Below are 25,878 nucleotides of genomic sequence, written 5' to 3' on the forward strand. Positions count from 1 at the left end.
TACAATAAGTGAGTTTCTGCCAAGTTACAGGATCTTGCCCTAAAGACCTTACAACACAAGCAGGGACAATACAGCACAATACAAATTGGGAAAGTTCTTTGAATAGATGGATATTATTGTTTTTTGAAAGAAAGGCAGGGATCTTGATATATGTATATTATTCAGAATAAAATAATCTAATTTACTGATTATATTCCTTAACCTAATATTTTTACAACTAGCAAACAATTAACACAAGAAAAAATGAAACGGTCCAAAATATTTTAAAGAATTAATTTGTGATTTTACCGACTATCAACAGGGATAAGTTCACTCTGCTGTTCTGGAGCCACAGAATCTGCTGCAGAATCTACTCCTGCTGCAGAATTGTGTAGCAGAATATCTCCTTTCATTTAAAAAAATAAGTTTCTAACTTTCTGGTTATTAAGAAAATTTTCATTGTGGGAATGTAAATGGATGGGATGCTGTTTTCCTTTGTCTGCAAACAGAGCGTGAATAAATACCTATTTGTGATGTGAACTGCCCCATTTATGTCACTAAGGTGTTACCTCTGAAATCTAATTACAATGACATAATTGCCCACAGTGTTAACTACTTCATGATGACTGTTTTAGTTGCAACATGAAACTGATATGCTTATCTCACAATTCCAAATCAACCCCTATGTTTTTCTAAGTGCCAAAAGTCACAAAAACTTCCTACTAGATTTCCAAAACATCCAGATTCCTCCCTGAGAACTTTCACAATGCAGTTTTACATTTTCAAAACAAAATTCTGCATCACATTTAAAACTGAAGATTTAGGGGCAGTGTAAAAAAAAAAGAATTTAATACTGAAATAAATAACAATAAATAATTTAACGATAGGATAATAAAGTATGCAAATAGTCCTAACCTAAGGTTTCAGAGTAGCAGCCGTGTTAGTCTGTATTCGCAAAAAGAAAAGGAGTACTTGTGGCACCTTAGAGACTAACAAAGTTATTTGAACATAAGCTTTCGTGAGCTACAGCTCACTTCATCGGATGCATCTGATGAAGTGAGCTGTAGCTCACGAAAGCTTATGTTCAAATAAATTTGTTAGTCTCTAAGGTGCCACAAGTACTCCTTTTCTTCTAGTCCTAACCAAAGGTGCTCATATGTTAATTTGGTGGTCTTAGTCCCATTAACAAATGACAGGGCCCACATCTCAAAAATCAGCATTACAGTTGGTGCCCTTGTTTCTAGCCTTAAGAGAAGCCAGAGGTTCAGTGAGCATGTGGATGGAGTTCTCTGCTTACTCGCAAAGGTCATTCTTTCAGGTAATGTTTGAGACTGAGCAAGGTTTGAGACATTAGCTATCCCTGGCATCATTCATGTTGTACCTTTCTATGGATAGATTTTATTTGTGCTAGTTTATAAAGATGCATTTGGCCCATGTTCTTGAGAACTTCATTGTCTAGTCCTGTCAGTCAGGTTTCTTTTCTTAAGACATTGGAGATCAATTAATTATTTTAGATGGTGCAGACAAGTAGTCTGGTTTGATTTTTCTTTGGAAAAAGAAACTAGGAGCTAGATTCACAAAAGCACCTATGTCCAACACTTAGGTACCACTCACATTCACAAAATCACTGTTCAGCTGCCACTTAAATCCCCTTAGGTGCCTAAGTTTCTGCTGGTGGGAATGCACAATGCCACCAAAGTCCTGACATTACTGAGCTGCTGGATAGCCTAGCTCACACTTGAGTTTGGGCGGGATTCTCAAACTAAGCATTCCCAAGCCTGTGTCACCTGATCCGGTAGGCATGCTCTTGAGCAAGCCTAACCTGCACAAAAGACAGCTGGGAGGCAGGTGGTGTGTACATGCATGCATCAGAATTCCCAGCAGCTAGGACACTCGTTACTTAGAACGTGTGGGAGAGACAGGTTTGAATCCCCACTCTGCTTGATTTAGTTTAGGGACTTGAACCCAGGTTATCTACGTCCTAGGTGATTGCCCTAACCACATGCTCTTGGCTATTCTGGGGTGGAGATCTCTCAATCTCTTCTGTTGAAGCTGTTCAACTTTATGTACCTAATTAAATAGTCATTGGAGCAGAGACTTGAACCTGATTTATCCCCCTCATAGGGGAGTTCCCTGACCACTGGACTATTTGGTTACATTGGGAGTGGTCTATCTCTTCATCCTCTCCCCACCTTCCATCTAAGCCAGGTCAGCCCTAACTCCAGGAGAGGGTTTATTGCTGAGAATCCTGAGCAGAGATAGGTGCCTCCCTCTGGCCTGTCAGTCATGTAAGGCCTAGATCAATGGGAGTTAGACACCTAAGGCTCTGTAGATCTGGGCCCTAAGCTGTCATAAATATAAAGGGAAGGGTAAACCCCTTTGAAATCCCTCCTGGCCAGGGGAAAGCTCCTCTCACCTGTAAAGGGTTAAGAAGCTAAAGGTAACCTCGCTGGCACCTGACCAAAATGACGAATGAGGAGACAAGATACTTTCAAAAGCTGGGAGGAGGGAGAGAAACAAAAGGTCTGTGTCTGTCTATATGCTGGTTTCTGCCGGGGATAGACCAGGAATAGAGTCTTAGAACTTTTAGTAAGTAATCTAGCTAGGCATGTGTTAGATTATGATTTCTTTAAATGGCTGAGAAAAGAATTGTGCTGAATAGAATAACTATTTCTGTCTGTGTATCTTTTTTGTAACTTAAGGTTTTGCCTAGAGGGGTTCTCTATGTTTTTGAATCTAATTACCCTGTAAGATATCTACCATCCTGATTTTACAGGGGGGATTTCTTTATTTCTATTTACTTCTATTTTTATTAAAAGTCTTCTTGTAAGAAAACTGAATGCTTTTTCATTGTTCTCAGATCCAAGGGTTTGGGTCTGTGGTCACCTATGCAAATTGGTGAGGCTTTTTATCCAACATTTCCCAGGAAAGGGGGGGTGCAAGTGTTGGGAGGATTGTTCATTGTTCTTAAGATCCAAGGGTCTGGGTCTGTAGTCACCTAGGCAAATTGGTGAGGCTTTTTACCAAACCTTGTCCAGGAAGTGGGGTGCAAGGTTTTGGGAAGTATTTTGGGGGGAAAGACGTGTCCAAACAGCTCTTCCCCAGTAACCAGTATTAGTTTGGTGGTGGTAGCGGCCAATCCAAGGACAACGGGTGGAATATTTTGTACCTTGGGGAAGTTTTGACCTAAGCTGGTAAAGATAAGCTTAGGAGGTTTTTCATGCAGGTCCCCACATCTGTACCCTAGAGTTCAGAGTGGGGGAGGAACCTTGACATAAGCCCTGGCTTTTTCCTCTGCATTTCAGTCCTAGGCAGGAGGGACTCCATACTCAGCTTGGTGGCTTCTGCAAATCCCTTTCTTAGGTGCCAACTTTCCCCATGCATTGTATGGGAAGCCTGGATGCCTAACTCAAAGCTGTGAATTCCACTGCATAGAAGGCTTCTAGGAGTTAGCATTGCAACACCTATGTCCCCTTTGTGAATGTAGCCCTGTGTTTTCTTTAAAAAATGAGTCTCATCAAACAGTAATCACTGGCAGGTTTTCTAAGCCATGTATGCTTTTGGACTCACAGCTGTAAAAGCTTTGGGAAAACAAATTTCTGTATATGAAAACCTTTACAGAAAAAATCCTTGCTTGATTTTCAAATAATAAGATGAATAATTCGTATGGATTAGCCCCAGTTAAATTGATTGATTTAATTAATCTTCTTGATGTGCTTAATTCTGAAATGACTTTTAATTAATAAAAAAAATCATTAATACACTTTTTAACTTGTGCCATAGCTGGAAACCAACATATGTAGTTCTTAGCAAGCATGAAGAATATTTGAATAACCGACTCAAAAACTGCCAAGAAACTACAGAAAACGACAAGTAAGTATGAGAATTTGAGATTGTTTTATGTTAAGAACACTTTCAAACAATGATAATAAGTACTCTAGCCGCTAAGTGTAGAAGTCTGCAAACAGCATTGCAGGGGAGCTATCATTTTTTAATTGATACTTTCAATTTTCCGGACAATAACAAATGTCTTCATAATTGAAAGAATATTCATTAGAGATATATGAGTTCATGCATATTCAGAACGTTCTGTCTTATACTAATTTTGGGACATATTTTATCCTTATGCTTGTACAGCTCTTCATGTAAGTATACAAAAATTAAGGGTCAAATGTGGCCCTTCATTAGAAATGACTCCAACTCCTCACTGCTTTTCAAGTACATATTGGAATATTTCAAACCCTTGCTCTACTGTATACAATTTAAGGAAAAAATTCCTCCTTGAAACAGAGACCAATAATATTTCAGGTTTGGCAGGCATATGTGGTAAAAACCAGTGAGTACTAATGAGAAACCATTTAAATAGTGTTAGCCTGATGCCTGCCGTGACTTATCTGTCATCACTATGACATATTTCTAAGTATACTGTAGTGTCAATAGTTTTAGGATAATACAGTAGAATCTCAGAGTTACAAACACCTCAGGAATGGAGGTTGTTCATAACACTGAAATGTACGTAATTCTTTGAACAAAACATTATGGTGGTTCTTTCAAAAGTTTACAACTGAACATTGGCTTAATACAGATTTGAAACTTTTTACTGTGCAGAAGAAAAATGCTGCTTTTAATCATCTTGAAATAAATCATAAATGAAACAAGCACAGAAACAATTTTTTACCTTGTCAAATCTTTTTTTTTTAATTTCCCTTTTTTTAGTAGTTTACGTTTAACAGTACTGTAATGGACAGCATTTGCTTTCTTTTTTTTTGGTCTTTGCTGCCTGATTGCATACTTCTGGTTCCAAATGAGGTGTGTGGTTGACCGGTCAATTCATAACCTGGTGTTCATAACTCGGAGGTTCTACTGTAGAGAAGTAGTTCAAGTAGTCTTTTTAAAAAGCATTCAGTTTTCATTTTTTTAATGAGATACATCACTTGACTGAAGCCAGTGAAGTGGGGCACCACATTCAGATAATGGTAATTACAAGTACTAAAATAATTCTGCTTCACTTTAGTGTTACTATTTAAATGTGATCATTATATTGCGTAGTCAAATCAACTTTTGTATACTTTGGCTCTGTATTTTTCAGAGTGCCCAAAGAGCATGCCAAATTGAAAATTGTGCCTTGAAGATTAGGGGATGTAGGTCAAGAAGGCCATTTCTGATGCCATGTTAAAGTTTGCTGGGGATGAGATTCTGGTTAGTTGTGACTATGCACACTGTTGAATGAGTAGTGTTCCACATAGGTTTCACTTTCACTTAATAGAGACATTTACACCTTCTGAAGACAAGAATTGTGTAGCTGCATAAAACAACTTCCATGTGATCAAGGACTTCTTTACGTGGATCTTAAGATTCTGGCCAAAATTTACAAACCTGAGTGCCCAAAAGTTAAACTCCTGTATCTATATTTGGGTACTTAGGCTACATCTACACTACAGAGTTAAGTCGATGCAAGTTACGCTGACGATTACAAACTGTTATAATTATATCAGTTGTGCATGTTCACACAACACTTCACGTGTCAGCAGAGTGCGTTCACAGTTGACGCTCTAGCATTGACAGTGAGAGCAGTGCACTGCGGGTAGCTATCCCATTGTGGAACTTTCCACCTTCTGCAGCTAAGAGTTGTGGGAAGGTGGAGTGGATTGCATGCATCATGGGTGGAGGCTTAATGTCCCATGATGCATTTTTTCTGTCCCATCATTCCATGGCCTTCCAGCTATATTTTCAGCAGCCCCTATATATTGCATCCCTTCCATCTCTGCCTGAATGCATGGATCCTGCACTGCTCTCCCGTCTTGTGGTCAGTGTTATGAACACGACATGGCTGATCATGCAGTATTTCATGAGCTTCGAATCTGAACAGGAATCCGTGGTGACTGCCTTGCTGTGTGTCATGGAAAGAAACAATTCCAGACTACTTTTAGAATTCATGGAGCAGCTGCACATAGTGGACCATTGCTTTTGGGCTCAGGAAACAAGCACTAAATGGTGGGATTGCATCTTTATGCAAGTCTGGGATGATGAGCAGTGGCTGCAGGATATTTGGAAAGCCACCTTCCTGGAACTGTGTGTGGAGCTCGCCCCTGCCCTGTCCCAAAATGAGAGCTGCCCTCTCCCTGGAGAAGCATGTGGTGATCACTGTGTGGAAACTGGCAATTCTGGACTGCTTCCGGTCAGTTGCAAATCAGTTTGCAGTCAGGAAGTCCACCGTGGGAGTTGTGTTCATGGAAGTGCACAGGGCCATTAATCGCATCCTGCTATGAAGGACTGTGACTCTTGGAAATGTGCGTGAAATAGCAGATGGCTTTGTGGCAATGGGATCCCTAACTGTGGTGGGGCTAGAGATGGCATGCAGATCCCAATTTTGGCCCCGGACCATCTTGCAACGGAGTACATCAATAGAAAGGAATACTTCTCTATGGTATTGCAGGTGCTTAGAATCATAGAATATCAGGGTTGGAAGGGACCCCAGAAGGTCATCTAGTCCAACCCCCTGCTCAAAGCAGGACCAATTCCCAGTTAAATCATCCCAGCCAGGGCTTTGTCAAGCCTGACCTTAAAAACCTCTAAGGAAGGAGATTCTACCACCTCCCTAGGTAACGCATTCCAGTGTTTCACCACCCTCTTAGTGAAAAAGTTTTTCCTAATATCCAATCTAAACCTCCCCCACTGCAACTTGAGACCATTACTCCTCGTTCTCTCATCTGCTACCATTGAGAACAGTCTAGAGCCATCCTCTTTGGAACCCCCTTTCAGGTAGTTGAAAGCAGCTATCAAATCCCCCCTCATTCTTCTCTTCTGCAGGCTAAACAATCCCAGCTCCCTCAGCCTCTCCTCATAAGTCATGTGTTCCAGTCCCCTGATCATTTTTGTTGCCCTTCGCTGGACTCTCTCCAATTTATCCACATCCTTCTTGAAGTGTGGGGCCCAAAACTGGACACAGTACTCCAGATGAGGCCTCACCAATGTCGAATAGAGGGGAACGATCACGTCCCTCGATCTGCTCGCTATGCCCCTACTTATACATCCCAAAATGCCATTGGCCTTCTTGGCAACAAGGGCACACTGCTGACTCATATCCAGCTTCTCGTCCACTGTCACCCCTAGGTCCTTTTCCGCAGAACTGCTGCCTAGCCATTCGGTCCCTAGTCTGTAGCTGTGCATTGGGTTCTTCCGTCCTAAGTGCAGGACCCTGCACTTATCCTTATTGAACCTCATCAGATTCCTTTTGGTCCAATCTTCCAATTGGTCTAGGTCCTTCTGTATCCTATCCCTCCCCTCCAGCGTATCTACCACTCCTCCCAGTTTAGTATCATCCGCAAATTTGCTGAGAGTGCAATCCACACCATCCTCCAGATCATTTATGAAGATATTGAATAAAACCGGCCCCAGGACCGACCCTTGGGGCACTCCACTTGATACCGGCTGCCAACTAGACATGGAGCCATTGATCACTACCCGTTGAGCCCGACAATTTAGCCAGCTTTCTACCCACCTTATAGTGCATTCATCCAGCCCATACTTCCTTAACTTGCTGACAAGAATACTATGGGAGACCGTGTCAAAAGCTTTGCTAAAGTCAAGAAACAATACATCCACTGCTTTCCCTTCATCCACAGAAACAGTAATCTCATCATAAAAGGCGATTAGATTAGTCAGGCATGACCTTCCCTTGGTGAATCCATGCTGGCTGTTCCTGATCACTTTCCTCTCATGCAAGTGCTTCAGGATTGATTCTTTGAGGACCTGCTCCATGATTTTTCCAGGGACTGAGGTGAGGCTGACTGGCCTGTAGTTCCCAGGATCTTCCTTCTTCCCTTTTTTAAAGATTGGCACTACATTAGCCTTTTTCCAGTCATCCGGGACTTCCCCGGTTCGCCATGAGTTTTCAAAGATAATGGCCAGTGGCTCTGCAATCACAGCCGCCAATTCCTTCAGCACTCTCGGATGCAACTCGTCCGGCCCCATGGACTTGTGCACGTCCAGCTTTTCTAAATAGTCCCTAACCGCCTCTATCTCCACAGAGGGCTGGCCATCTCTTCCGCATTTTGTGATGCCCAGCGCAGCAGTCTGGGAGCTGACCTTGTTAGTGAAAACAGAGGCAAAAAAAGCATTGAGTACATTAGCTTTTTCCACATCCTCTGTCACTAGGTTGCCTCCCTCATTCAGTAAGGGGCCCACATTCCTTGGCTTTCTTCTTGTTGCCAACATACCTGAAGAAACCCTTCTTGTTACTCTTGACATCTCTGGCTAGCTGCAGCTCCAGGTGCGATTTGGCCCTCCTGATAACATTCCTACATGCCCAAGCAATATTTGCTTGTGGATCACCGGAGTCGTTTCACTGATATCAGCCTAGGGTGATCAGGAAAAGTGCATGACTCATGCATCTTCAGGAACATTGGCCTGTCCAGAAAGCTGCAAGTAGGGACTTTCTTTCCAGACCAGAAGATTCCAGTGGGGAATGTTGAAATGTCCATAGTGATCCTGGAGACCCGGTGTACCTCTTACTCTCATGGCTCATGAAGCCTTACACGGGAAACCTGGACAACAGCAAGGAATGCTTCAACAATAGGTTGAGCAGGTGCAGAATGACCGTTGAATGTGCGTTTGGCAGATTAAAATCTTGCTGGCGCTGCCTTTATGGCAGGTTAGACTTCAGTGAGGAAAATATTCCCATGGTCATAGCGGCCTACTGTGTGCTGCATAATATTTGTAAGGCTAAGGGCGAAAAGTTTCCCCAGGGGTGGCATGCAGAGGCAGATCATCTAGCAGCTGATTTTGAGCAGCCAGATACCAGGGCTATTAGAGGGGCACAATGGGGGGCTATTCAAATCAGGGAGGCTTTGAGGCACCATTTTGACACTGCACACCAGCAATATGTCTTTTTATAAAGCAGTGGTCCCCAATCTTGTTCCGCCGCTTATACAGGGAAAGCCCCTGGCGGGCCGCACCGGTTTGTTTACCTGCTGCGTCCACAGGTTTGGCCGATCGCAGCTCCCAGTGGCCATGGTTCGCTGCTCCAGACCAGTGGGAGCTGCTGGAAGCAGCGCAGGCTGAGGGACATACTGGCTGCCTCTTCCAGCAGCTCCCATTGGCCTGGAGCAGCGAACCGCGGCCACTGGGAGCTGTGAACGACTGAACCTGCAGACGCGGCAGGTAAACAAACCGGTGCGGCCCGCCAGGGGCTTTTCCCGCACAAGCAGCGGAACAAGTTTGGGAACCACTGCTATAAAGCATTCTGCCATGTTTTCTTACCTTGCCGCCTTGAATGAAAATTTTGATCAGTGCTTCCTGACTATGATTTGTAGTGTGCAAATGTGACAGTTGCCATTGTGTATTAATTCCAGCAGCAACCACCATGTATAGGAGACAAATAAGGATTGATTATCTTTCAGAGAGTATTTTTTTATTAAGCAGCAATAACCAACACGCAAAAAACGCTTTCTTGAAAGGGACATAGCACTGAGAGGAGCATTTTCCTGATGGAGGCTTTCATTGCTGTGTGTAACTCCAGCTATCATTTGGGGTGGAGTGAACAGGGTACTGCGATGGGCCAGGAGGATGCAAGGAATATGTGGCAGGAGTTTGGGGAGGGCATGGCAATCAGTTCTATACAGGCTGTGGGGGGAGTGGTCAGGGAGAGTTGGGGGAGCACGCATGTGTTCTTCCTGCTGCGCAATTAGGGATTTCAGCATCTCCTTTTGGGCCTCCATCACTTTTATCATCTGCTCCTGGCCATCTAAAATTCGCTCCTGGCCCTGCTTCCTGTCCTGGCTATCTATTTTAAAGTTTTCATTAATTGTCGCTCTCCACACCCTCTGTTCTTGATCTACAGCATCAGAGGATTGGAGCACCTCCCGAAACATGTCCTCCTTGCTCCTTCTGGGTTGGTTCCTTATCTGGTGGACACACTCTGCTATAGAGTAGAGGGTTCCCCTCAAGGGCACATCTGCAGAAGCACAAGAAACAATAAACAGAGGCAAGATTGTTAGTGCACTCACAGCATTAAATCATAATAGTAAACTACACCTCTTTCTCACTGCCCCTTGGCAAGCACACAGCTTGGCGGAATGCCCTAAACATGGTGAGTTTCGCCTGGGGTCGGGGTGGGAGGCACAGTCAATATGGGGAAAAGGGTCTAGGTCAGTGGTGGGCAACCTGCGGCCCGCAGTCCATATGTGGCCCATCAGAGTAATCCACTGGCCGGCTGCAAGACAGTTTGTTTATGGCCTCCCAGTGGCCATGGTTTGCCGTTCCGGACAATGGGAGCTGCGCGAAGTTGCGCGGGGTTGAGTCAGCTGGCTGCTGTCTCCAGACCCCCCAAAGTATCCACAGGGCTCTTGGCGGGGGAGGTGGGGTCTCCACCGAGGATAGAGTCCGGCTCCTTATAGAAGTGGCAAGTATTCAGTGCAGCACCAGAGTGACTTGACAAAGCCCTGGCTGGGATGATTTAATTGGGGATTGGTCCTGCTTTTGAGCAGGGGGTTGGACTAGATGACCTCCTGAGGTCCCTTCCAACCCTGATATTCTATGATTCTATGATGGTTTGACTCCCTTGCCTTCTGATATGCCTGCCTCAGCATCTTGATCTTCTCACAGCACTGATGCCTGTCCCATTCGTAGCCTTTATCCAACATGCCACGACAAATCCTCCAAAGGTATCAAAATTCCTATGGCTGGAGCAGAGCTGAGATTGCCCAGCCTTCTCTCCCCACCAAGCCGGTAGATCAAACAACTCCAGTGTACTCAAGGTGGAAGATCGTTTAGTGCATGGAGCCACTGTGGTCAGTTGGAAAGATGTGATATGAGCAGTCCACACCGAGCAAACAGAAAGTGGAATTTCAGAAATTCCCAGACCTTTAAATGGGGAGGGGCGGATGCCTGTGTACCTGGGTGCAGGGCAGCAAAGTTTGAACTGCTGAGCAGAGCAGTCAGGATGGGTATACCTCCTAGGGGCCATTTACAGTGATATAACCAAGCGTAGTGTCTACATTGACATTGTGTTGATCTAACTTTGCCGCAAAAAGCTCTATGCCTCTCGCCGAGGTGGTTTTATTTTGTTGGCTTAGCAAAAGAGTTAAATCAGTGGGCGGAGCATTGAAGTGTGTACACCTCCACTATTTTGTTGACAAAAGCTGATTTTTGTTGCCAAAACTGTGCAGTGTAGACAAGACCTTAAGTAGAACTGGGCTTCTTTTTCAAGGTGCTTTCAAGTTCCCTTGAGTATCAGCAGAAGCTGAAGTTGCTTAGCAATGCAGCAAATCAGGTCAGATCTATTTAATACAGATTTAGGAACCTAAGTTTAGGCACTCAAGTTTGAAAATTTTGGCCTGAATTCATATCTTGTTGTAATTGTGCTTTTTGCCAATGGAGTCTATGATTACCAAAATAACATGATGTGCCTGATAGTCTTTAATTAACTCAGCTAGTAGTTTATCTGTCTTGTTACTCTTTAGAACTGTGTATTTGGTGAAAAACAAGTCCAAACTGGCTTTCGGTGAGTTTTTGGTTAAGCCATTCTAGCTTTCACTAATTTAAGGTGACAAGCCGGAGAAGCATTACTTTTAAATTGCTTGTTTAGTTGACTAGTTTCAATTCTAATATAAAAGTGTTTGATTTAATTTATTATTTTTCTGTGTCAAATTATAAGTATTGTGACTATTTGTAAATTATAAAATAAATGTAATGGATTTAATAAGTATTCTTTAAAAGTGGTCCACAATTTAAAAAATATTCCATTTATAGCTGTATGTGAGGAGTGATTCAGAGTCACATGATGGGCATTCAGCAAATTCTAAGTATAAAACTTGTAAAGAAAAATAAGCACATTTAAAACTTAATGTGTTGAATGCCCCACTTAGTCTGGCTGCTGGAGGCATTCAGCACATATTTGTACAGTTGGAGGAAATTTTTAAAAAAAAGATGGCTAGGTCAATTTGCATTTTGTTATTACAAAGTGAACATTTAATTAGGCTTGTCGTATGAAGGCTCTCCATTCTAAAAATGTTGCATTCTAAGAGAGTGTCTCTAATAGTGTTATTGTCCGTACAAGTAATTTTGGAATTGAAAAAATAGTCTGAAAATTAGTGATATAAAGCAGGAAAGAAGGAACAATCATAGAAATGTAGGGCTGGAAGGGACCTTGAGAGGTCATCAAGTCCAGCCTCCTGTGCTGAGGCTGGACCAAGTAAACCTAGACCATCCTTGACAAGTGTTTGTCAAACTTGTTCTTGAAAACCTCCGATGGTGGGGATTCTACAACCTCTTTTGGAAGCTTATTCCAGAGCTTTACTATCCTGATAGTTAGAAAGTTTTTCCTAATATCTAACCTAAATCTCCCTTGCTGCAGATTAAGCCAATTACTTCTTGTTCTGCCTTTAGAGGACACAGAGAACAATTGATTCCTGTCCTCTTTATAATAGCACTTAACATATTTGAAGACAGTCATACATATAACTTTAAGGTTTTTGATGGGTCCAATCTATGCCCATTGATGTTAACTGGGTGTTTTGTTACAGACTTCAGTGGGAGCAGTATCATGCACTAAATGGCAGCCTTTAAATCGCTGAGTCTGAAAATTTGGATTATTCTTAAGGAATATTAAAAACTATGACAGTCTTTCAAGGCTACTGGGGATATACTGCCAGAAATATTCATTTGGCTGGTGGTATTCTGGGAAATGTAGTCCTCTAAGAATTCGTGGGGATGGCCGAGTATTCTGACATTATTTTCAACAGCTTGCAATTTAGTTTTCTGAGTTATCCAAAATCTCTTTATTTTTATTTTATCGGTAATTTTTAAAATATCTCTGGGAATCAATAATTGGCTTGTCAATGAATTATTTTGTTGTTCTGCTACAGTCATCTTTATTTTTACGGGCATCTATTATAATAAACAAAATAGTGTTTTATATTTGTAATATTATTGATGTACATTTTCCAACATACATTTTCTAACTGTCACATCCAGCAAATCTGATACAGAGCCCAGAAACATTCAGTGAATCAAAAATGTGTTTGTAACCCAGATTCAAAACTATTCATGTACAAGATGGAAGACTTAAGGATCTACACATCAGATTTGAAATACCTAGCTTCCCTAGATTCACAGATTTGAATCCTGGAAGGGTCAATTTATAGCTTTAGTCTTAGACTCATAGACTTTAAGGTCAGAAGGGACCATTATGAGCAACTAGTCTAACCTCCTGCACATTGCAGGCCACAGAATCTCACCCACCACTCCTAACCTCTGGCTGAACTACTGAAGTCCTCAAACTTAAAGACTTCAAGTTACAGAGAATCCACCATTCATATTAGTTTAAACCTGCAAGTGACCTGTGCCCCATGCTGCAGAGGAAGGCGAAAACCTCCTACGGTCTTTGCCAATCTGACTCCGGGGACAGTTCTTTCCCGACCCCAAATATGGCTATCAGTTAGACCCTGAACATGTGAGCAAAACCCACCAGCCAGACACCTGGGAAAGAATTGCCTGCAGTAACTCAGAGCCCTCTCAATCTAGTGTCCCATCACCAGACATTGGAGATACTTGCTGCTAGCAGTTGCAGATCAGCTACATGTCATTGTAGGCAGTCATCATGCCATCCCATCCATAAATTTATCAAACTCAGCCTTGAAGCCAGATAGGATTTTTACCCCCACTGCTTCCCTTGGAAGGCTGTTCCAGAACTTCACTTCTCTGATGGTTAGAAACTGTATACTTTCAAGCCTAAACTTGTAGATGGCCATTTGTTCTTGTGTCCACACTGGTGCTTAACTTAAATACTTTCTCTCCCCCCACGCCACCCTCGGTATTTATCCCTTTGATGCATTTATAGAGAACAATAATCTCTCTCCTTAGCTTTCTTCTGATTAGGCTAAACAAGCCAAGCTCTTGAGTCTCCTCTCATAGAGTAGGTTTTCTATTCATTGGATCATCCTAGTAGTTCTTCTCTGCACCTGTTTCAGCTTCAGTTCATCTTTCTTAAAGATGGGACACCAGAATTGCACACAGTAGTCCAGATGAGATCTCACCTTAGTATAATGGTACTAACACTTCCCTGTCTCCACTTGAAATTTTTCACTTGATGCATGCTAGGACTGCATTACTTTTTTTAACAGCTGCATCACATTGGTGGCTCATAGTCATCCTGTGATCAGCCAATACCCCCAAGTCTTTCTCCTACTCTCTTGCTTCCAACTGATAAGTCCCCAGTTTATAGCAAAAATTCTTGTTGTTAATCTCTCAATGCATGACCTCGCACTTTGCACTCTTAAATTTCATCCCATTTCTTTTACTCCAGTTTACAAGGTCATCCAGATCACATTGTATGATATTCCAGTCCTCTTTTGTATTGGCAATATCTCCTATCCGTGACAATATCATAGCTTAATTCATAATTTTCAAATATAGGAGGAAATGTGAAAGCATTGTTAACTCTGCATCTATATATGCACTGCTTTTTATTACATTGATTTTTGAAGGCTGTACTAGTGAAAATTTTATCTTTGTAACAGTATAAACTTCCTGTAGACCCACAACTTGTATTATTTGTGGGTGGCCTTAAGAAACTAGAACTAGTTCCTAGTTTGAAAAATTTGCAATGGAAATGGTCTGCAATACTTGAGATATATTCAGCCAAATTATTGGCATACATTAAAGACTCATGCCAATGAGACAGTTGGAGATATGATCTGTCATTGGCCATCTATCCTATAAATAACTTGTAAGGATGAAGAAACAGACCAAAGTTAGTCATTTGCAACATGGTTTACCTTTATTGATTTAACACAGGATGATTACCTTTCTATGCAACGCTCCTTTTCTTTCCTGTGTTTTCCAAAGATGATATGGATCATGTTAGCACTTTTTGTGCTGAATGCTTCCAATGACATGTTTTCTATATTGTGTTTATTTTCTGTTTGTAGTAATGCCTACAAAAGCATTCCCAAACATTGCTGGTTTAAATTTAGAGAATGAAATAATTTTTTAATGTGGTCTCTTTTACTGATGCTATGTATCTTTTTAATTTTGGGGATGTGTACTCAGATGATTTCACTGGATTTATACCAGCATAAAATTGATTTCGGGTTCAGTCCTGCCAACTGGTGAGTGTTCTGGCCTTATCCAGCAAAATGTTTAAAGCAATGTGAATAGTTCCATTTAATGGGACTAATTTGTGTGCTTTCAGAGTGCTCAGTACCTCCTAAGAGAAAGCCCTTAAACGAGTTATGAATTAGGCCCCTGTTTGTTAACATAGAAAGCTGAGAAGCACTTAAGGAAGCTGGGCCATAAATTGGTTCAGCTCCATTGAAAGAGAATTTGGCCTCCTGTATGTTTTATGTTAAGCCATATAAAAATGAAACCATCTGAATGCTGCAAGGCTGTCTTTGAACATGTATATTCTGCATCACTTTCAGAACAATGAGAACTTATTGTTTTCATTTCACAACTGTGTACTCTGTTTTGTACTGCATAGTATTCCATGAAAGGGAATAATTACAGCCAGATAAGGTTGTACTAATTATAACCTGACCTTTTTCAACAGAGTAACAGATCTAATTTTGTTGATTTTTTTTTTTTACATAATTAACTTCTTTCTTAAGTTAAATGACTTACAATACATCAATGCAAGAAATATTCTGAATCAAAACATTATTCCACTTTGTTGTTTTAACAGGAAAATGTATCAGGATCACATGAATCAGTATAAAGAGATTTTGAAACAACACAAAGCAAAATATGCAGAAAATGCTCTTGCTCAGGAATATTATATGAAAAAAAAAGAGATTGAAGAAATCCAGAATAGAGTTCTGACACATTCTGAACAATTTAAATGGAAGGAAGCTACCCTTCTGGATATTTTAGGTACCAGTATTACCATATTGTACACTATTTGTATAATCTAAATAATAATAATTTATAGTGCATTGCAAATTAAAAGCATTGTACAAACATTAACTAACTAATCTCCTTCATAGGTAAGAATTATTTTCTCCATTATACAAATGGAGTCAGTGGCAAAACCTGGATTTCATCTCAGGGCTTTCTGAGTGCTCATTCCTCTAGGCCACATGTCCTTTGGCTTGTGGTAACAGGTCCTTAGAGTATTCCATTGCACTGGAGGCTTCTTTTACTATTTTGAAGTTAATTTTCAAACATTTATTTTATGCTGTTCCTAGTATTGTTGTTGTTCTACATCTGTATTATATTGCTCTTCTGTACAGCACTTCAGCATAAACGCAAAGTGCTTCCCCAACCAATTAATATTCTATATTAATTGTCTTTGCAAAGAATATGACATTAGTGAATGAACATCCTAAAATGCAACTTTATTTTTTCAGAGCCTGCTCCTTTTAGGTCACTTTCTGATTGGGCATTACAGATGTATCCATGACACATTCTCTATGCATTCTTTACTGGCTGGTTGGTAGAAAAGTTTGTTTGGCTTTTTCACTATCTTTGTAGCCTTGAATGTGATAATAGCCACAAGAAATTACTGTAATTAAATTACAGCTTTACACTTAGACATTATTTCTGCAGGAGTTTTGCCCGAGGGAAAATTGAGGGCCAAATAGTACCATCCATGAGTGGGGCCCCTGGAGGAAGAAAACTGAGGTTCCTTTCATGAAGTTTTTATCAAAATCTTCCAATAGAGAAGGGTGGGGCTTTGCTACACCATGGAAGAATAAGAAGATTTAGTCTCCAAACCTTGACTCAAGAGTCTGCTGAGGCTATCTGCACATATAGCATGTGCCTCTGCACTGGTTCCAAGGCCCCTGAAGCAGCCAGCTGCATAACTACATTGTAGCTGCACTACAAGGTAACCTCCAGAGCAGCTTGGGGGAGGAAATGCTTTTCTTCAATCCAAAAGGGTTCCGCTGAACCTCACTGGCTCTCCACTGTGGATCTGGAATCCGAAAGGGCTCCAGGAAATAGGTGTGTGTGCGCACACATGTTGGAAACAGTGCTGTGTAGCTGGCTGGACCCTTCTTCCCACTTACTGGTCAAATACTGCCATTTCTTACCCATTCACACCCCTTTTTAGTTAAAATGGCAGTTACATGCATACAATTAAGGAAACCTCTGGCCCTCAGAACTTACTCATACAAAACTCCCATTGGCTTTAAAGGGAGTTTGCCTAAGGATTGAGTAAAAACTATGGGCCAGATCCTTACCTCAGAGGGGTTGCCCTTTCATGAATCTCCCCATTTCTGCACATTATGGGAGATCAGCCAACTCTTCAGCACCCCCACCACCACCTGGGTGTGGCAGAACTCTTTCAGTATATCCAGTGTCTGCACTGAGGGGATAAGGGTGTGATTGGGTGGGCTGGGACTCCATGTACCTTATCTGGAAAAGGGAGTACAGTCCCAGAGTACTTCTAGTGCCCAGTCCCTTACTGTGACCAGCAGGGAGTCCCTGTTAGTGCAGCTCCAGTGGATTCAACACTAATGTGGAGGCACATAGCCTGCACGTAGATGACCCTGGTCTCCTTGATTCTGCAGGCTTGTGGGTGGCCCTTGTACCCTTTTTTTGTGAGTGGACACACTCTACTCCCCTGACAGACAATGTAGGAAAATCTCCAAAAACAAATTATCACTAAGATTTCCTCCCCCAAATCTCCCTACAGCAGGTTTTAACAGTGCAGGTGACATTCAGACCCTGAGTATAGGACTTCAGCATATGACCCAGTGGGAATTTTACCCCTTATAGGGATCATATAGGTGTAATTCATAGACTGTGTAGATAGAAACTTTTTCAGTATAATATACATACAGATTTAATAGTTTAATGTCTGTATTCTTTGACATGACTGTCAAACATGTCATGTCATACATATGATACTCACTGATTCTTTAACATAAAAGTGCTTATCTGAGGGAAAAAACACAAGACGTCTTCAAGCATGCTGCAGTTTTTACCCAGAAATCTTTTGAACTAGAGAAAGAAGCAGATGAAGTAGAAATGAAAATTAATTATTTCAAACAGGTAACAGTGTATTAATATATAATTTAATTATATAAAATTGTATTTTACATTTGTATATGCATGGATATACACTAATATGTCACTGTGTCTTTCTGTAGTGATAACAGTATATTGTGTTTCTTAGCACACAGGATGATTCCAGAATGAGTAATTACTGTATTGTTTCTGTTGCATTGTAAGTGTTCTATTTAGGAAAGGGGGTAATGTGACTCCATGAATTTATGGACTCTTGAGGATTCCCTTATATTGATCTCAGCTTACACCATCATTTTCCTCAAGGCACAGTGTCATGGTGGCCTCTCTTCCAGCTCAAGAAGGCTAAACCTATCAGTGCCATTCCTAAATGAGCCACAGTGCTCCCAGCTCCTGCTGGCATTTAAGATGTTTCAAGTTAACCTTGTGAATATGAATGCATTGTACCTAAATATGGAGTTCATTGTCAGAATGGCAAACATTCCTGTTCTCTTTTGAATAGATGTAATGCTAGATAATTCTCAGTCTCAGATGATCCTCACCTCCACAGCTTGTGCCTTTGCACCAGAGCTAAACATAATCCCGTTGGGTACCAGAAGCACTGCTTCCAGCTAGGTCCACCTTCCTAATGAGTTTCAGAGTAGCAGTCGTGTTAGTTTGTATTCGCAAAAAGAAAAGGAGTACTTGTGGCACCTTAGAGACTAACAAATTTATTTGAGCATAAGCTTTCGTGAGCGACAGCTCACTTCATTGGATGCATTCAGTGGAAAATACAGTGGGGAGATTTATATACACAGAGAACATGAAACAATGGGTGTCACTATACACACTGTAAGGAGAGTGATCAGTTAAGGTGAGCTATTACCAGCAGGAGAGCCAGGGGGAGAGGGGGAAGGACCTTTTGTAGTGATAATCAAGGTGGGCCATTTCCAGCAGTTGACAAGAATGTCTGAGGAACAGTGGGAGGGTGGGGGGGGGGGGGAATAAACATGGGGAAATAGTTTTACTTTGTGTAATGACCCATCCACTCCCAGTCTCTATTCAAGCCTAAGTTAATTGTATCCAGTTTGCATATTAATTCCTATTCAGCAGTCTCTCATTGGAGTCTGTTTCTGAAGTTTTTTTGTTGAAGAATTGCCACATTTAGGTCTGTAATCAAGTGACCAAAGAGATTGAAGTGTTCTCCAACTGGTTTTTGAAAGTTATAATTCTTGACATCTGATTTGTATCCATTTATTCATTTATGTAGAGACTGTCCAGTTTGACCAATGTACATGGCAGAGGGGCATTGCTGGCACATGATGGCATATATCACATTGGTAGATGTGTAGGTGAACGAGCCTCTGATAGTGCGGCTGATATGATTAGGCCCTGTGATGGTGTCCCCTGAATAGATATGTGGACACAGTTGGCAACGGGCTTTGTTGCAAGGATAGGTTCCTGGGTTAGTGGTTCTGTGGTGTGGTGTGTGTGGTTGCTGGGGAGTATTTGCTTCAGGTTGGGGCCTGTCTGGAAGCAAGGACTGGCCTGTCTCCCAAGATCCATGAGAGTGATGGCTCGTCCTTCAGGACAGGTTGTAGATCCTTGATGATGCGTTGGAGAGGTTTTAGTTGGGGGCTGAAGGTGATGGCTAGTGGCGTTCTGTTATTTTCTTTGTTGGGCCTGTCCTGTAGTAGGTGACTTCTGGGTACTCTTCTGGCTCTGTCAATCTGTTTCTTCACTTCAGCAGGTGGGTATTGTAGTTGTAAGAATGCTTGATAGAGATTGTGTAGGTGTTTGTCTCTGTCTGAGGGGTTGGAGCAAATGCAGTTGTATCGTAGAGCTTGGCTGTAGACAAACACCTACACAAAGCCCGTTGCCAACTGTGTCCACATATCTATTCAGGGGACACCATCACAGGGCCTAATCATATCAGCCGCACTATCAGAGGCTCGTTCACCTGCACATCTACCAATGTGATATATGCCATCATGTGCCAGCAATGCCCCTCTGCCATGTACATTGGTCAAACTGGACAGTCTCTACATAAATGAATAAATGGATACAAATCAGACGTCAAGAATTATAACTTTCAAAAACCAGTTGGAGAACACTTCAATCTCTTTGGTCACTTGATTACAGACCTAAATGTGGCAATTCTTCAACAAAAAAACTTCAGAAACAGACTCCAATGAGAGACTGCTGAATAGGAATTAATATGCAAACTGGATACAATTAACTTAGGCTTGAATAGAGACTGGGAGTGGATGGGTCATTACACAAAGTAAAACTATTTCCCCATGTTTATTCCCCCCCCCCCCGCCCTCCCACTGTTCCTCAGACATTCTTGTCAACTGCTGGAAATGGCCCACCTTGATTATCACTACAAAAGGTCCTTCCCCCTCTCCCCCCGGCTCTCCTGCTGGTAATAGCTCACCTTAACTGATCACTCTCCTTACAGTGTGTATGGTAACACCCATGGTTTCATGTACTCTATGTATATAAATCTCCCCACTGTATTTTCCACTGAATGCATCCAATGAAGTGAGCTGTAGCTCACGAAAGCTCATGCTCGAATAAATTTGTTAGTCTCTGTGGTGCCACAAGTACTCCTTTTCTTCTTCCTAACAAGGTGTGTGTAAGGACAGAGCCATAGCCCCACACTCCTAACACACTACCCAACTGAGCTGGCTTGGTGTGGAGGAAGGCACACTGTATACCTGTCAGTGGATACTCCAGCATGCACTGCCCAGGAGGCATTTTGGCTAACTTAACCAAAATTCCTTCTGTTGCCCTGTGGCTCCTCTGCACCCCGAGATTGTGGGCAGTGGCATTAAGGCACAGTATGGCCCATAATATCCAGGTTAGCTCACGGTCAATAGTGTTTCATCCAGAATACTTTTAGCATAATAAAATATATACTGTATGGGAATTTGGAATTCCTTAAATGCTTGGGAAATTTTCTCCAGTCCAGGACCTCTTGGTGATATCTTCCTGAACAGTTTATCCTGAGTTCTTCCTGAAGACTCCCAAAACTTTAGAAGCTGGGAAATTAGTCTCCAACCTGAGTATAGCATTATGTAGTTGATGCCTTGTTGGAATTATTGTAATACATTTATGCACGTTAACCAAAAAAGAATTAAATGTTAATGAATTTTTAATATAGACTCTTATAGTTCCACTATGAAGGTGTGAGAATTGGAAATCACATAAAAGGATCGGATTATCTAAAACATACACATCTCTTTGTAAATGTGGAAGCTATGGGAAGAAAGATTATTCTCCCATGTAAAGATTTAGCATTAGGACAGATATTTTTGTTTCATCTGATATTGGTTTCATGTTTCCTGTATATATTAGTCCAATTCTTTATTATTTGCTCTTCTTTTGATATATTTCTATTAATTTGCTACTTGCTGGCTTGCTGCAGATTGATAAAGGATTTTGAAGGGGAACAATAGCCTAAATTGATCCATCACTGATACAACTTCATTGTATCAAAGGCATAAAAATGATCAAGAAGCTGCATTGCAGTTCTATAAACTAAGGGACAGTCCTGATTCCATTAAAGTCAATGGCAAAAATTAAGTCAAAAGTGCAGTAGGAACAGAGTCAGTCCCTATTTGAGTTTTATTTATTTATTTATTTGTATTACCGTAGTGCCTAAGGACCCCAATCAGAGAAGGTCCCACTGTGCAGGGCTCTGGATAAACACTCAATAAAATGGCTTAGGGACAGTCATGTTATAATAATTAAAGAGCTAAAGAGCTCCTAACTATGAATGGATTTAGCAACATCAGCAGACGTCTGTGGCAGGGAGTTAATATTTTTCAACTTTTGACATTTATTTTATTCATTAATTTTTAAGCAGTTTGAAAGGAGTACAGAAGATCAAAATCATTCTAAAATTATTGAAGGAAAAAATAAAAAAAATCTAGAGAAAAGGAAGGAGCTTAAAGAAAGGTAAACTTTTAAACTCAGTTCTACAGTCTGTAGATAAGTGTGATGCGGCAAAGCCTGGAACCCTGTATAGAGCCTGGGATCTCTGTGGCACTAGAATTTTCCCACAGTCCTGTGCAGAGAACCAGCTCAGCTTCTCCACAGTGGCTTCACCAGCCCATTGGTGTAGTCTGACTTCTGTCTATGGGGGAGCAGCTCCTGTCAGGCAAATGGGGCTATACGTCAGGGAGAGGGGGTGGAATTCTGCGCCTGCCCGAGGCTTGCACTTTCGGGGGACAGTATACCACCTGCTCCCCAAACTACACCCATGGTTGTGGCTATGACTGCTGCACATCTCATCTCAACACAAAGGGATTTAATAAAATTTCATATATCTTGGGTTTTTAGTAAAAGCTGGGGAACACTTGATTTTAAAAAGCTGAATCTGTCTGAAGACATCTTATTCAAATCTGTTAGGTGTTGGTCTTTGATTCACACCACCACTGCTTAGATTTATGTATACATGTTGCAGCTGTTGAATATTGCTGCAGTTATTGTGAAATCAGAAGTAACAGCCACGTCGTCTTTGCCACACAAAAAGAGTTGTAAATATTTGGTGCATAACTAACAATCCAGGTTTTATAGGCTTCCAAATGTCATCTGTGATCAGTTCATTTTTTGAGCCACTTAAGAAATCTAAACCCTAATTTAATTCTTAAAAAAATGCATGATTGAAAGCTGTATAGACAGGATTAATGGCTTAGTAAATTAGTCAGTGGTCATGTACACCTAGTATGTCTTAAGGACTTGACCTGATCCTTGTGCATTAAATTGTCTTGCATTATGATCTCCTTGTAAAATGAACATGATATATTTTTAAAGCTTTTAAATTAGTGTTTATGAGACAAAAAATGGAAGCATTTATCATTTTTATTATCCTTGAAATCTCTTCCAGAAATCTCCACTCATTGAAGTCTCTGTTTATGTCTTCTCACAGACTTTGGATGTGTTCAAATAATTTCTGATTATTTGGACATGTACATCAGTTGCACCTGAATAAATATGTTAGTGTGCATCCCTGTCTCCTTTTCCCCCCTTTTGTTGGTAAGGCTTCAGAAATAAAGAGAAGCAAAAAAGGCTAACAGACTAAATAAGAACGAACTGAAACTCTTCAGGTGGGATTGTCAAAAACACTTAAGATCCAGATCCTCAAATTTCTCTCATTCATTTAAGTGTGAATTAGGTACCTAAATACCTTTGAGGACCTGGACCTAAGTAATTTAGGAACACAGATTCCTTTGATTTTTCAAAGGGATGTGTGCTCCCAAGTGACTCAGTCTCTTTTGAGAAATCCCACCCTCTGTTTATCAGTTATAGATAATGTGCTATTGCTCAGAAAGGTCAAAGTATTAAAAAATGACACTGACACATGTGGTGTTCATGCTCTAGGTCAGGGGTCGGCAACCTTTCAGAAGTGGTGTGCCGAGTCTTCATTTATTCACTCTAATTTAAGGTTTCACGTGCCAGTAATAAGAATCCATACGATCCAAGCTGAGCTGCGTCCCCTCTTGGCCCTGTCTGCACCCCTCACTGCCCCAGGCTGGGGCCAGAGGGCCACAGCTGGGGGCGGCTGCAGAGCCCCGGGCCAAGGCCAGGAGCAAAGTCTCGGGCCAGCGGCCGGGACACCGGGCCGGCAGCAGAGTCCCCCAGACCGGTGGCTGGGACCTGGGGCCTGGCAGCGGGCTGAGCGGGACCAGCAACCGGTACCCCAGGCCAGCAGCAGAGCCCCCTGGACCGGGCTGAGAGGGGCCGGCAAACCCCGGCTAGCAGGGGGCCGGCGGCCGGTACCCCAGGCCAGCTGCAGAGCCCCCCGGACTGGTGGCCAGGACCCGGAGCCAGCAGCAGGCTGAGCGGGGCCGGCGGAAGGAACCCCAGCTGGCAGGGGCTGGCGGCCGGTACCCCAGGCCAGCAACAGAGCCCCTGGGATCGGTGGCTGTGACCTGGGGCTGGCAGCGGGCTGAGTGGGGCTGGCGGACAGAACCGTTGCTGACAGGGGGTCGGTGGATGGTGCCCCAGGCTGGCAGCAGAGCCCCTGGGACTGCTGGCCAGGACCCGGGCAGTGTGAGTGCGACTGAAAATCAGCTTGCGTGCCGCCAAAATTGTTTGAGAGACAAAGTGCAAATTGTTTCCCAATTTGACTAAAGATTTTAATTCTCCCTTTGAGTATCTACAATATTTGTTTCCCAAATAAGAGATTTTTGTCAAAGCTGTCTGGAAAGCCTATTCCATTGTCTATAATTGTAATTCTTTCATCCTCTCTAGATCATGACTGATTAGATTTTATTTACTAGGAAAAAGGAAAAAGTTCATGATATGTTCCAGAATAAAAATATTCATAAGGGGCTTGTCTGTACTATGAAATTTAGAACATGACCTTGAAGAGTCAGTGCCAACCATGAAAGCACAGGCGCTGTAGGTAAGGACAAGTCATGTTCAGCATCATGTCAGCTAGTCATGGTTAAAAATACTCAGCACTACTTGTCTTTGTCTATGCTGACTGCAAAGTCACCGTGAGCATTGTGTTAATGAGGCTCTTCAAGGTTGTGTTCTAACACAATAAATATTGTAGTGAAGACAAGGCCATGTTCACTGATGTCTCGCAGCTTCATCAAGCTAGGATAAAGAAATTACTGCTGTGGACATGAGATTTTATTTTGGCTTTAGAGCCTCTACTTTTGCCATCTGCAAAAAACCAAAAGAATTATCTGTTTTGCAATTATGGTCAAGATAAAGATTTCTTATATACTCAGATGTCTAATAACAGTATAGCTGAAGTAGATACTGAAAAAAAATTATCCTTTTAGTTTGTGCTGCAATTTTGAAGCTTTTGAACTTCAGTCTGTAGTTTGATTTTTCATTTAATGATTATCAATTAAGTCAGAGAGAAGGAAAGACCATATGATTCCTATGGATTTTTCAATGGCATTTTTAGGGGGGAAGTATATAACCACCTTGTATATGTGTTAAGTTTAACTCCAAGCTGATTTGAAGGTCTTTATTCCTAAGACTTCATTTATATATTTATCTTTGTCATCTTAAGAAATTATGACATGTCACTGAAGTCTTGTTTCAGTAGCTGTGATTGAAAGATGTATTTTCCTGGAATGATAAATAATGTAAAAATACTTTATTCACATAGGGCCGGATTGTTAAAGGTATTTAGGCACCTAAAGATTTCAAAAGCACCTGGATGCCTAGCTCCCACTGGCTTTTGAACATCCCACTAGGCACCCAATTGCATCTTTAGGTATCTAAATACCTTTAAAAATCTGGCCTGTAGTATCAGGTAGTTTTTGCTCATAACCGCCATTATATCACAGCCTTGTCCAATTCAGTGCAGAATGAAGGCCTCAACAAGGTGTCACCAAACAGACTAATCCTGAACAAAATGCACCTAAGTAGTCCTAGCAAAAGCTCTCAGTTTATCTCCAACTTTATCCATGGTTGCTTTTCAGCACTTGCCATGCATTGATTTCTATGACATCTTAAAATGACACCATAAGCTTTAATATCACACTTCTTTTGGAAGATTTAGTATCCACTATTGCTAGAAGTAATACATATGAATACTATAGCCGAAAGATTCTTCTCTTTTCCCGCAGTTCGTTTATTTTGTGCATTAGACAGCACTTGGTGTATGATCACCTGTTTAGTTCATTATGCCTCAATCCAGCAAAGCAATAAGCATATGCGTAACTTTAAGCCTGTGAGTAGTCCCATTGACTTCACTGGAATTATTCACTTGCTTAAAGTAAACACTTGCGTTCATGTGCTTAAGTGCACTTATAGATCAAGTCAAAGTTTCCTCTTTTGTGTGTGTGTTGCTGTGTTATGTGGATCTTTCAGACAGCAACACGGAAGGAAAAACTTTTGTTTTTAATTAGGAAATTTTTATTTCAAAATGACAAAATAATGCAAAGAGGACTTGAGGGCAGGTACCTGAAACTACTTTTA

At 41.6% G+C, this 25,878-nt stretch overlaps 1 protein-coding gene across 1 annotated transcript in view; it reads left to right on the forward strand.

The window, feature by feature from the left end:
* LOC311521494 (protein SIX6OS1) overlaps positions 1-25,878 on the forward strand; it is a gene marked incomplete at both ends in the record, with an annotated part of 74,216 nt that overhangs the window by 27,307 nt on the left and 21,031 nt on the right. The window contains 5 exons of the mRNA XM_084629821.1: positions 3,763-3,852; positions 15,662-15,849; positions 16,326-16,368; positions 17,853-17,973; positions 21,794-21,888. Coding sequence (XP_084485947.1) covers positions 3,763-3,852; positions 15,662-15,849; positions 16,326-16,368; positions 17,853-17,973; positions 21,794-21,888 — 537 coding nt within the window. The remainder of the gene's footprint in view (positions 1-3,762; positions 3,853-15,661; positions 15,850-16,325; positions 16,369-17,852; positions 17,974-21,793; positions 21,889-25,878) is intronic.

Source organism: Lepidochelys olivacea (assembly GCF_965140295.1).
Source record: "Lepidochelys olivacea isolate rLepOli2 genome assembly, chromosome: 6".
Taxonomy (NCBI): Eukaryota; Metazoa; Chordata; order Testudines; family Cheloniidae; genus Lepidochelys; species Lepidochelys olivacea.